The 13,137-nt window shown below is 35.4% G+C and overlaps 1 protein-coding gene across 1 annotated transcript in view; it reads left to right on the top strand.

The window, feature by feature from the left end:
* The window catches only part of KIAA0586 (KIAA0586 ortholog), a 71,944-nt gene that overhangs the window by 11,803 nt on the left and 47,004 nt on the right, over positions 1–13,137 (top strand). Inside the window, exons 12-18 of the mRNA XM_067295106.1 lie at positions 666–892; positions 1,898–1,970; positions 2,288–2,539; positions 2,989–3,163; positions 9,995–10,183; positions 11,073–11,260; positions 12,605–12,712. Coding sequence (XP_067151207.1) covers positions 666–892; positions 1,898–1,970; positions 2,288–2,539; positions 2,989–3,163; positions 9,995–10,183; positions 11,073–11,260; positions 12,605–12,712 — 1,212 coding nt within the window. The remainder of the gene's footprint in view (positions 1–665; positions 893–1,897; positions 1,971–2,287; positions 2,540–2,988; positions 3,164–9,994; positions 10,184–11,072; positions 11,261–12,604; positions 12,713–13,137) is intronic.

Below are 13,137 nucleotides of genomic sequence, written 5' to 3'. Positions count from 1 at the left end.
AATATGCCTGGTGTGGACTGCTAATAGAGTTACTGTTTCATGCTCTCAGTGTCATTGGCAAGTCTATGCCATTTTAAGATTGTATTGAACGTGTATCTACATTTCTTATGCTTTTCATGCATTTCAGCTGTCTTGCTGAGCTAGTATTTGTCCAAAAACTTCATTTTAAAATGAAACCTACATAGAATTCACAAATAATTTTGAATATTGTCCTTTCCTCACCAGGTGAAACCCAAAGTCACAGGATCAAGGTGTTGATTCTTCTTTTTTTTTTCTTTTTTTTTTTCATGTCAGTTGTGCTTAGGTAGTTACATCTGTTAGGACAGAAGTTTTTGTTTCATTTTGGCTTAATAGTCACCTTAAAGCCCAAACTAATTCTTGATCTGAGAAACTTTGTTCAGTTGATGCTCTCTGAGTTTGTTCAAGTGTGTTTTGGTTTTTTTTTTGTGGGGGGGGGGGGGGTGGAGCAAATACTGCAAAATACTCCATTGCAAAATACTGAATGTTCTTTGGTAACACTAAAATTGATAATAGTACACATGGACAGTATTTCATATGTTGGGCCTTGAGTTGATAATAGACTAATAGTAATTCTGATCAGTGTGTAGGAAAATTATATGGTTACAATCTCTGATTAAAAGCCAATTGTTCTGCTTCAATTTTAGTCAAAAAAACCTACTGTTGCATCTGATCTCTCTGAACATCATCAACTTGTTAAACCATCCATTCTTCATAAAGTTAAAGCACCAAAATCTATGCTGAAGGATGCTGAAAGGATTTTGAGAGGAGTTCAAAACAATAAAAAAATTCTTGAAGAAAATTTGGAAGCCATTATTCGTGCAAAAGATGGGGATGCCATGTATACTTTTATTAACGCCTTGACTACAAACAGGTTAGACCCTATTATTCAGTGCTTTATGTAGCTACTTTTATTTTATGTGCTCATTACCTCTCTTACAGTTGTTTCAATTCCATGCATTCAAGAACTGCTGCAGTTCCCTAAAAAGAGATTTATTGCTTATTCTTAGCAGTCATGAGAGGATTCTCTTGAACTTCAAATGTTTTTGAATCTCCAGATGTGATTTGAATTTTTTTGATAGGTGGTTGTTACTTCTTGGTCTGATCTGTGCCCCAGAACTTAAATCTAAATTCTGACACTAGACAAATTCCCATCTGGACAAACAGTTCTGCTGTCATGGCAAGGGGGCCTATAGCTTTTTGTATGCAGAGTTACTTAAATGGGAAAACCAAGGAGTGGTTTCATCATTCAAGGCTGAAAGACTTTCCTTAACAGGCTTTGTAAGCCTGTCAATTTTTTAGAATTAGTCACCCTACAAAAAATCCTTGGCTTTTGAATTCACTTCTTCTTGGTTAGTCAGTTGTGTTAAATACACCTGCTTAAATCATAATTATAGTGTTCTTGTTAAAACTACTCCCAGTTTCTGTTTTCCTGAGAAAGATCACTGTTTTCTTCATGTAAAAAAAATTTTTCAGGCATGGTATCTGCTATAATTCTTTTTAAGAGAAAGTGGTGTTTTTCGTCAGCTGCTTTTTCTGAGTTGGAATTTTTTTTTGTTCCTTTTAGGTTTTTCAATTCTTGATCAAAACAGGAACTGATACACGAGTGCTACTTCTTTAAATAAGTTTGTAGTAATGTTAGTACATAGAAGCAGGAGAGTTTTTGCAGGTGGCACTTATGTAAAAAGAGATTTAAGTTTGGGAAATTAGGAGAAGATATGCTCAGTGCCTTTTGGAGGTTCATAATCTTACTTCCTTTTTGCCCTAGGTTTTTCTGCTGTTCCTACAACTTTCCATAGGGAAGGCTGCTACTTTCCCAGGAACAAATCTGTGCAATTTAAGAAGTACAGACCTAAAATAGCCCTTTCTTCTATTTCAGAGATGTATTAGAGGAGATTCGTATCAGAAAGACTGTGGATGAGTGGATTAAGGCAATCAGCCTAGAAATCCAGGTATGGCTGGAAAAAATGAGTTCAGAATTCTTGCATTTTATTTTTCACTCTAACATTGTTAATATAGGCAGATAACATGATTCGCTCTCAACTTCAAAACATGAGAAAACTGCCTTTTATTACTAGCATGTAGTTTGCTGTAATAAAATATTTACCTCTATTTTAAAACTTCCATTGCTTAATGAAAGTCACTTGGTCACTGTTGCTGGCTAACATGAAAAACAGACAATTTCTCTGAACTTCGAAGTTATCCACAGGCTCCTATGATAGCCTTGAAGATAAAATCTCCTTTTATTACATTTATGTTTTATTTTCAGACTGAATTGGCAAGAAATGATTCTGAACAAGTGAAATATGATCAAAAGGTTCCATGGATCAAGAGAGCCCAGAACACTAAGGCTATGAAGACCAATAAAGAAATTAAAGCAAAAACTCAAAAAATCCAAGGGTTCTCGACAAAGAAGTCTTCATCTGCAGCTAAGCCATTGCAAGCAGAAGATAACATGAGAAAACAGACGTTAAGAACTTATTCTTCTGAAGGTTTGCAAAGGAAAGGAAAAAAGACAGATGTGAGTTCCAAAGTAGTTGTTTTTCTTTTTCTTTTTTTTTTTTATAATGACTGCAATGTTTTAGATTGTAGTGTTTGTACAGAAAAATTTTTGTATGTGTAACTGTAATAATTTTAAATGAAAATAGAATAGCTGTCTTGTGGCTTTCTGTTGTCAGAATTGTCCTTGTTTTCATGTGCTGTAGAAACCTAAGCTAAATAATGCAGAGTTCATTGCCGTGTTAGAATTTCATCTTACACAGCACCAGCTATTTCATCCAGCTGTTAGTAAGTTTATTGACATGCATACGTGTCTACATGCAATATATACTATTCATTGCATAACTTCTTAATCTTAAATTCTTCTTGAGGCTTTGTGAAAGGTAAAACTGGATAAAGCAGGTCCAAAGTAATGACATGTTTAACTTTCACACATGGAAAAGCTGTAAACCATTTTTTCTCTTGTGGCAGGGACTTGTGAATGGAAGTGCAGTGGTACAAAATGAAGAGTATTTGTGCCAAGTTTATGGGAAACCAATTTACCAGGGCCATCGTAGCACACTTAAAAAAGCACCATATCTGAGATTCAACTCTCCTTCTCCCAAGTCTAAGCTTCAAAGACCTAAAGTGATAGAGTGCGTTAGAGGTAAGTAATTATTTGATGTGAAAAAAGTTTTCTTTTTTGGAGTTTTCTATTAGGACTTCCTTGCATAAATTAAAACACTTACTCATCATTTACCTGCTCTTTAGTGTAAAGCTTAAGCAACTCTTGTGGGGTTAAGAGATGATCTTTTCAAAATTAAAAATTATGAAAATTGGGTTTCAAATCTGCTTAGAGTATATCTGACTTATTTTAGATTGTTAAATTCATACTTAATTCTGAATTTAATAAACATATTGGTATATATTTATTCTTATGGAAGTCTTAAACAAGTGAATTGCTGGAAGTAACAGCATAGGCACCTGGAAGCAGAGTGCACTAGAAGGTTAACCCAGCTTTTGGTAAAGGTTGCAGACATGTATTCTTCATGTCAGGTTTATCCAATCATGTCAGTTAAGTGATTGATTCATATGGAGTTAAGGAAACTATTGGAAACTGAAAAATGAAGGAAGGCTGATATTTCTTGTCCCACCTTTAATATGTGAATTGAAAAATGAAAATTGAACTTGAAGGGTGAGAAGATTACATCTGTTAACCTGAAATTATTGAAAGACACGTTAATCAAAAGGCATCGGTTCAGTTCACTAAATGCAGGTAACTTCTTCTGGCAGACAAGTCGGGCTTAAATGCAGAGCATAACTTTTTTTTTTCTTCTTTGTACTAGTTTGTTGAGGTTATTTAATTTACTGATGGAAATATAGTTTTAATTCCACTCTTTACTGCTGTAGGCAAAATATTAAAATCTGAAGGTAATAATTTTCAAACTTATTAGAAATGTAAAAAAACAAAATAATACAAACCAAAACAACCAAACAAAAAAAAAACCAAAAAACCCACAGTAAAACAGTATGATACCTGACATAGGTAAGTGTAGATAAACTTCATCTTGAGTTAGTAGAAAGTAATGTTTGCATCAGTGAATGGACCTATTTCACTAAAAATTGTATTAATGAATGTGATCTCACTTTAAGGAAATAATTGAAAGGTATAAAGTCAAATCTTGATTTAAAATGGATTATTTTCTGTGTTCTGAATCAAAGTAAATTTGTAACACTACTCTAGTCTTAGATCAGTTCACCCTGTCAGTGGTGATAATTCTTTAAAAGGATTGTCTCAAAGACAAAGAAAGAAAAAGGAAAGGGGGCAAAAAAGGTATCGACAGACATATACTGCTTATTTCACATAAATATGTATATGGCACTGCCGTGATGTTCTAGGCTATGGGAATTCATTTTCAGACACGGTTAAAATATGCACTGATATATTTCTTTGGGGAACTTGTATGCAAAAACAGTTGTTGTTCACAGCTAAAGTGTCTGTATTATTTCTGTTTGAAAAATGAGTGTTTTAAAGATTCAGTGTTTGCTAGGTGTTTATGCTGGAGGCGTGGGGAGTATCGGATTGTATTTGAAATGGATTTACAGAGGAACGTGAGTTCTTATTTTTCTCTGTTTCAGGAGCTTTTTCTCTAAATTTTCATGTAGTTGTTCTTGGGATTTTCCTGGTAATTTTTGTTGAGTCCTTCACAAATCAACAGAATGTTTGAAATTGTGTATTTTAAATTTGTCTGTTTTAATTGGATTTGTTTTATTTCCTACTTGTCTTTTTAAAACTTGCTGGTTCATAACACAAAAATGAAGATTAATCATTAGTAGAACTGATAGAAGAACTGATGTGAGGGATTCTGGAGAGATTTAAAGGGCATTTCTGCTGTTACTCTTAACTAAATATGTAGCCTGTATTGAAGGATGAAGATTATTCAAAGACATTTCCAAAGTGGTTGCACTTTGTTATTTTTCAGTGTGATTGAAGTGAGGAGGGGACTGTTCTTTCTTCCCCAAACTTGTACAGAAAAAGAGTTCAGTTAAGACACCAGCTGCCTTTATTGAAAGTTGTTTTGCGCGTTGTGAGAAAGTAAAAAACATTGCAAGAGACTAACAGTGAGGACCAGAAAATGCAAGAGGAGAAGGCTGCTGTGGAGTGAAGAAGAAAAAAAGGCCTTTTTTTTCCCCCCTCTCTCCTCACTGCATGAAGGAGTGAGCAAATTAGGTGATATTATAAAAGATAATGATCAGTGCCCTTGATCATCACCTTTTATAGGTGTAGGGGGCACAATCAAGACCATAGGATGGGCATCAATGGAGAAGACAGCACAGTACATAGCAGTTGACTTAACGCTTCACTTCTTGCTATTATGCTTTTTGCCAGTCGTGCAATCTTAACTGTCTCATTTAGTTTTGTGTGCGGTTTTATTAAAATGAACATGTATCAAAATAGACACATTCTGTATAAAATATAAGAGATAAATATGATGAAGGCAGCTACTTAATGAGACCATGTTCTTAGGTCAGCAAAATGTATGGTGTAAAGCACTGAATGTATGTCTTTGAAGACAAGCACTGCTGTTCTTTTTGACATTAGGATGGATGTTCACAGTGATTAAATCCACAAAATAGTCCAGGAACAATGTGCTAAGTGTAGCCTAATCTTTGTGCTTTTTCTTGGTGCTGTTCTGAAAATGTGGATAATAGTTCTGGCAAAAATCCAGAAGAGCTTTCACAACTTGCTTTATTTTAAAATGGAGAAAACTTGATATTGTACACAGTGATTGAAGTGAAAATTGAGAATTACTAGTCATGTTGGTTGTCTTCTTGACTTTACCTCTCTTAATACGTTTCTTTTTTTGTAAAAGATGCCAATATACTCATTTGAAGGACCAGTGTGATACATCACTGTTTTTGACTGCTGAATCTGCAGTTTAGTTTATTCTGCACAGAATTTTTTTGAACAAAATATGTGTTAGTAAGAATTAAGTTAGTTTAGACTACAATACAGTGACTTCTAAGACTTGAACTGAGAACAGACACTCCTTTAAGGAATATTTAATCAGAAGTTCTGCTTTCACTGGGTCCTGAACTACAGTTTTTTCCTCTGTATTTGTAGGGCTCTGGTTCTCTGGAGAAGGTCACAACCTTTCCTGGTAGGCCAATTTCATCATTTCAAAAATAATACTTTCTAAAGAGTCAGGAAAAGTATGTCATACTCTCATTCTCCCTTGCACAAATATTATCATAATAAAAAGTAAGTCATTTGATACTAACAGGTTTCCACCGGTAACATGTTTAATTCAGTATTCTCGGTTAGATTTAAAGGTACAGCTTGCATGCAGCTGTAACAAGCCAGTCCTGTGCTTTAGCTTGTTTTCTGTTAGAGGTGATTAGCAGATGAAGGAGAATACTGAGTCCTGGATCTGTGCTACGTTTAATCTTCCTGAACTCCTGAATGTGACAAATACAGTTTAAAAGCTATTTGCTTGAAAACAGAATGAACTCTGGATAGCCTTTACCCAAAGTGATTCTCTTCCAAGTCATTAAGTCATGCTATAGCAGTAGAGCAGCGTGTGTGTTTGCAATAGTAAAGCCATCATAAAGTTCACTTCTCCCTTTCACGTTGAACTGTAATTACAGAAGGTTATATTTTTGCCTGTATCTTGAGAGTAAAAGAAGTAAGAAGCCCTTGTATTCTCATCTAAGGGAAGAAAGGAAGACGACGGATATTTTTTTGTGTCACTTCCTACAGTAGCACTCCTACGAAGACTTAACCTATTTCCAAGCTTTCTGATTCTAATAGCTTTAGACTGAGGTCAGTGTTTATTTGATACTGGCATTTGTTCGGTACTTAAAATACTGGCTTTACCTGCCTCTGACTCTTCCTATATGACAGTTGGTCAAGTTGCTTAGTTCTTATGCTTTCCCACATCTTGTCAATAAAATGAAAGAGCAATGCTTCTGTGCTTCACGTCGCTCTTGTGCAGACAAAATTAACTGGTTTCGTGGGCTGCTATTCTGAAAGACGCTGTTATGGCAGGATAGTATAAATAGTAAAACTGGAAACGGATCCGAACCCTTCTGTTGCAGGAGTGTAAATAAAATGAAGCAAAGTTGCGTGCGCATTTAAAAGCAGCAGGTTCTTAAAAAGCAAAGAAATCTTGCTTGCATTAGGCATGGTTGTTTTTCTTTTATGAAATTGCACCCACAGATTCCCCTTCCTGGCCTTGATGTACCAGGTGATAAATGGTTTCTAATTGTGGAAAGGAGCTGGCCTTGAGTTTGACTGGCTGGAAAAGCCAGGCTTATTAAAATGACTTTTTTTGTTAGAGCAGTCCACTGAGCTAGTTTTTAAATGAGTGTTATAATAAAGATGTTTGTTTAAGACTTCAATGGCCATCTGGAGAGTCTCTTTTCAGTCGTTTTATAACTTTCTCAACCATTTTCTTTGTAAATAAACTGTAGTGACTAATGCTTGAATTTTTCTGGAAAGTTAGAAAGAAAATCCAACTATTCACACTTCTATGAGTAAGAGAGCATTTCTTTAAAAAAAAAAAATTGTTTTCTTGCATAAATTTAATTGAAAAATATATGCAAAACACCAGTTTTTTTTAAACTAAGGTTAATCAAATGCCCAATTTCTGCCCAGTGCAAATAAAATTTGGAGGGAGGGGGAGTGGAAAGCAATTAAAATGAAGTGCTGTGTGTATAGTACTTAATCATTCTTACTGCGAGAACCTTGTTTTTGCAACTTAGCGGTATTACAGATATCTTGCCAAATTCTGCTTTTACTCAAAAGTTCAAGGCCGGGAGGACTATTAAATTATGTAGTGGCTTGTGCTCTAGAAGAGGTCATACTAAATTGTATCTATTTACTCTGTTGATGAGTCCAGGAATTTTGTCTTTGACTAAAGAATAATTTGCCTGCCTGACCTATGCCTTGCAGAAAGGCATGTACTCATCATTTAAAGGCATCAGAAACTCTGCCCTTAATTGCCTCTTCCCGTGGCTAGATATCTTACTGTTCAAAAGTAAACATAATGCTTTACATTTAGTAACTGGTTTATAGTGTGTTTGGCTTCAGTTTACAGCTACTTCAGTTTCCAGGTAACTTTCTTAACAAAATTTAAAAGGCTTTTAATGTCCGACCTATTTTAATACTTACAGACATACACAATTAGAACTGAATGTAGTGTTGTCATATATGGAAGTCTTCTCCTACTCCATTTCACTGCTCTCCTGTTGATCCATCTGAGGGTTGCATTACTCCACCTGACCACAGTGTTATATTATGATTTCTCATTGCATTGCTTATCCAGCATGACCTTAAAACCTTTTCTCAAAGGCTCTGCGTTCTGCCCTGCATTCTCAAATTGAAGTTATGACTTGCAATTCTTTTTTGCTAGGCTTATAACCCATAATCTGTGTGTGCAAAAATGCCACTTCTTGAGTGGATTGGCTTCCTCCCTTATCTGCATTGTTATATGCCACATTATCAATCTTTATTATCTCTAAATGTTATCATCGTTAACTTTTATTCCTCAATTAATTAGGAAGCTATTAAATGTGAACAGAGCTAACATGAGTGTTTGTTGCCCTGTGTTAACTGGCCATGAATAAATAAAGGCTGGTAATTAGAAACAAGAGAGGAGTAAGATGACACTTGTCAGCTGTGGTGAAGGTACTGAGTTGTTACCCATGTGATCCTTTCCAGGTTCCTTTTCCTAATTCCTACAAAACAGCAGTAGAAGCACCTCTGTTTGGTGATTCACAATTGTCAACTCTTTTGGGGATCTATCTGGCAGTCTTTATCCATTGAGATAAAGGTTAATAATTTCTCTTAAATCATAAATTGAGTATAAGCTGTAATCTCAAATGAAGACATCTTGTGGATCAAGCTGGGGTCACTTTGAGAACATTGCCTGTATTTAAATTCCAGAGCTTAATGTGCCCATAATATCTGTTGTTTACAAAGAAGATAGATTGAATAAGAACTTTCATGCGTGTACAGCAAGATATGCAACATTGACATAAATGTTCTTCTCTGCTTTAGGCAGAAAAGGCATCGTTACATACGGATTACTTTTGGGTGGCTCTTTGAGAATGTATTTGCAAAATTAGACCAAAAAAATCACTGCTTCCTTGATGTTGCAAGTCAAGATGTATGGCTATTAATTACAGCTTTATTTTCCAATGACAGTGAGTTTTAAAACCAGGAATCCGTAGATTATACCTATTCCTTTGAATACCTGTTGATCTTGTGGCTGGAGACAAAGTGTATATTTATAAAATTAAGGCAGTTAATCATATGAAGAGTAGATTAAACTTTGGCTATATTCTCCGCCTCTGTTTAAGCATTAGTTGTGGTGTTTAAGCATTAATCGTGGGTTTCAGATGGCCTGCGTGATGTAAAAGGCCATGCTAGGTAATCTTGATGGTTTCCTTCTGATTTTACAAGCTTACAACCTATGAACTGCTTGTTGTGCTTTTTCAAATTCTGTGAACCTGTGTTAAGTTGTGCGTGTAATTTGGATGGAAGGGAGAACTAAGAGTACTAAACTAAATGATCTTTATAGAGAAGCTTTCCCTGCAGTACTGAATACATAGTCCTCTGTATTTCTTTTTCCCTTCCCTTTCTTTCATAAATACCAAGAGGATAACCTATTCATTTCTGCAGTTGCTTTCATTTACCTTTATTGATTGCTTGGTTTCAAACATTGTGCAAAAAGAGAATGAAGAAATTATGACGTGGGTATGTACTATGAAGGAAAGCTGTTTTGACTGAGATACTGTCGGTTGTTCAACAGCTGACTGGCCATAGCAGTTCTCAGCTCACTCTTGGATTCTTCCCTCCCTGCCTGTCTCCCTCACTTCCTCCATCCCACAGCAGAAATTCATAACTTTCAGTCAAGCGGCTTATTTAGTGACTATGATATTACTGTGTTTGTACCTGCATTGATGATGTGCGATTTATCTGGCTCTGTTTCAGGTACAAAGGTAAAGTCAGCAAGAACGCAGACGTATTCTCACACGCAGAAGGTAATAACCAGCCCTAAGAAACAGCATCTTTTACCCGTACCTACCCAAGAAAAGCAGTATCTCTTCAGTCCAAGCAGAGATGTGCCTGCTGACTGCGGTCCGCTTGAAGGTCACCTAATTCCTATGGCTATTCCACTAGGTAGGAGCTAATAACCTGTAGATGGGATCTATATAGGTTAATACATGCGACAACAGTTTAAAATCCTCTGGGTCTCCTCCTGTTCGTGCTGCATGTTTGACTACTCTCTGGAAGAGCAATATTTGTATAGCTGTACATACCTTCCTCGGTACGCTTTCCATTCCTAGGATTCTTGTTCTGGCTTTATTTGGTACCCGTGTAAACAGAAACTGAATCATTGGCCCTTGCATTCAGCATTTCCAATAACTTCAGCCCAGTGGCTTCAGTAGCACTGTGCCAAACAAGCTATTTTATAGTTATTGCATCTGTATTTTTGGACTTTCTGTAGAGCCTGTATATCAGCCTTGCTTAGGGAAAGTTTAATATTATGTCAGCATTTAAAGAAAATAGTTATACAGGATAGAGAGTCTCAAATTAAAATCTGAGAGATGTTGTATTAAATGTAATAATATTTTGAATATAGTTAAGAAAGTGTGAGGGAGGAGAAGCATGGTATGATAACAATTCTTAAGCAGGAAAGATAATGTAGTTATTCTTGTTTTCAGCAGCAGGTGTCACTGTAGTCAAATAAACTGCTTCAGAACTGATTCACAATTTGAAAAATGGCAATGTTTCAAATTTCTATTGGGAAAAGCTTAGATCTACCTGGTGAAATACTAGGCTTTAGCATAATAGGTGTCACGCTATGAAGGTTTGATAGTAACAACTGAGACAGCAACGTAATAAAAAAATAGAGGACTTTTCGATTTGCTCTATAATTGTGCAAGAGAACTCAGTCTGTCCTACGTGAAACCTAGACACCCAGAATTGGATTTTAATTACTTTTTTATTTTACTGACTTGTTTTCAATATTTATGTATTTATTTATTTATTTTAAAATTTTCCTTAGGTCAAACGCAAATTAGTGATGTCTCCCTGCAGCCTGCTGGAGTAGTTATAGGCAAACCACACCCTGTTACAGTCACAACCTCCCTTCCTCCAGTGCCACCAAAGCCAACAATTCAGACAAAAAAGCCAAACATAGCTGTAATAGAGATGAGATCAGAAAAAAAGGATCCACCTCAACTGTCTGTACAAGTATGTATCAAGACTGATGTCTGTATTTATTTTTTTATTTATATATAAATGCTAACTACAGACATAGTCACATCCATCAGCAGCTTACTTTGATGTTGTAGATGCTTTTCTGTAAGCATTAGGAGCATATGGCATGGAATGACCAAAAAGTCATTGTGCTTTGCTGATATTTTTGTTCATATTTTAACAACCTTTTTTATTATTTAACCAAAATAAAATATTTTTTTCTCCTGCAAGTCAGCTATGCAAGTTATTTGTAAAATAGCCCTGTATCATGTAATAGGCCACACTTTCTTGTTTTTAAAGGAGATTTTCAAGCCAGAACAAACTTTAAATAAAAAAGAGTATTAATATAAATATTACTTTTTTTTTGCTGAATGCTTTTGCCTTTAATTTCTGTTTCAAGTAGGATATTAATCCCAAGAATTTCACTCCTGATTGATCAAGCATTGAAGTCCTTATCTAGTTTTTATTACATAAATCTGTTGTCGAGGAAGCAAATGTTTCTTTACATGTTCAGTGTTTTGAATTCAAATTGTTGAGAATATTCACACTCCTACGTACACTTTTTAGATATAAATCATTCACGGAACTCAGTTAAATAGAAACAGAGTATGTGGCTCATTCCCTTGCTGCGTCGCTGTATTTCACCCATGTACCTTTTTGTATTATTTCACCCAGTTAGTTCTTAATTGTTTAAGGTGACTTTTTTTTTTTCCAAACATTTAAACTAGTATTTAAAACTTTATGCATTTGTGCAACTGTTCTTCAAAAAGCAAAAAAAAAAAAAAGTTTTGATGCTATAAAGGACATGCCTATATTACAAGCTATATTGTAGAACAACAATCATCCCTTTATTTTACCATACCAGATGTATGACAAAATAAAGACAGTAACCGATCTGCACAGTGGCTTATAGGCAAAAATAACGTAAATGCAAATCAAACACATGGTCTAACTAATTTATGTGAATAGAATTAGTGCATCTATTATATAAATAGTTATGGGTATATTTACATGCAAGTCAAGGTATCGGAGGTTAGCAGTCTGTTATAGTTTAACCACTCAGGTTAACATCTTGATTTTTGAGAGCAGGAGAAACCAGGCTCCAGAAGAAAAGAGGAGACTGTTTCTCAGGGGTTACTTTTTGTATATGATGGTATTCTGTTTTTAGAATCAAGTTATTATCAGATGCAGGTATGAGAAAAGGGGATCTGCTCTGAGAGTTTAGTGACTCAATAGCAAGTAAAAGAAGAGAATATAGAAAGTTTAGTGATCGTAGCTGAACTGAAACATAGATTTTTCAGATTGGTGCCTTTTTTTTTTTTTTCCTTCCTGTCTTAGGTGTTACCAAATGTAGATATTGACAGTATTTCAAGTGGCAGCGTGAGTGTAAACCACGAACTTCCAGGCTCGGAAACAGCACTTCCTCCTGTCAATGCTGTAATACAGGTATTGATTGGTTTAAATGAATTGAAATCTGTTAAAAATAAGAAAATATGCGTAAATTATGTTGAATTACTACAAAGCTATCCCTGTTTGGTTCCAGGAAAAAAGGGGAATAGTTATATTGAAGAATTTGTAATATGAGGTATTTGTTTAAGCAAATGAAAATTTGCAGCAAGACACTATTCTTCCCAGACTGAATAAGCACTGTAGCAAAATCCTAGGGAAAACAGTATTCCTCTGTCTTGTTGAGAATTATAATCCCTTATTGGCCCATGTCACATTGTCTTATTTATATTGGCTTTAGGGTGTTGGCATGAAGACTGAAGATGTTCTTCGTTCCTCTGTCTGTTCCTTGTCTGTATTTGAGTGGTTGGTGGCGTGTGTGTGTAGCCGGTTGCATGAGGGTAAACGATACAGAGTGACTGGGC

Source organism: Apteryx mantelli, chromosome 4 (assembly GCF_036417845.1).
Source record: "Apteryx mantelli isolate bAptMan1 chromosome 4, bAptMan1.hap1, whole genome shotgun sequence".
Classification (NCBI taxonomy): Eukaryota; Metazoa; Chordata; class Aves; order Apterygiformes; family Apterygidae; genus Apteryx; species Apteryx mantelli.
The sequence above is the reverse complement of the archived record's forward strand: the minus strand, read 5'-3'. Positions and strand labels throughout refer to the sequence as shown.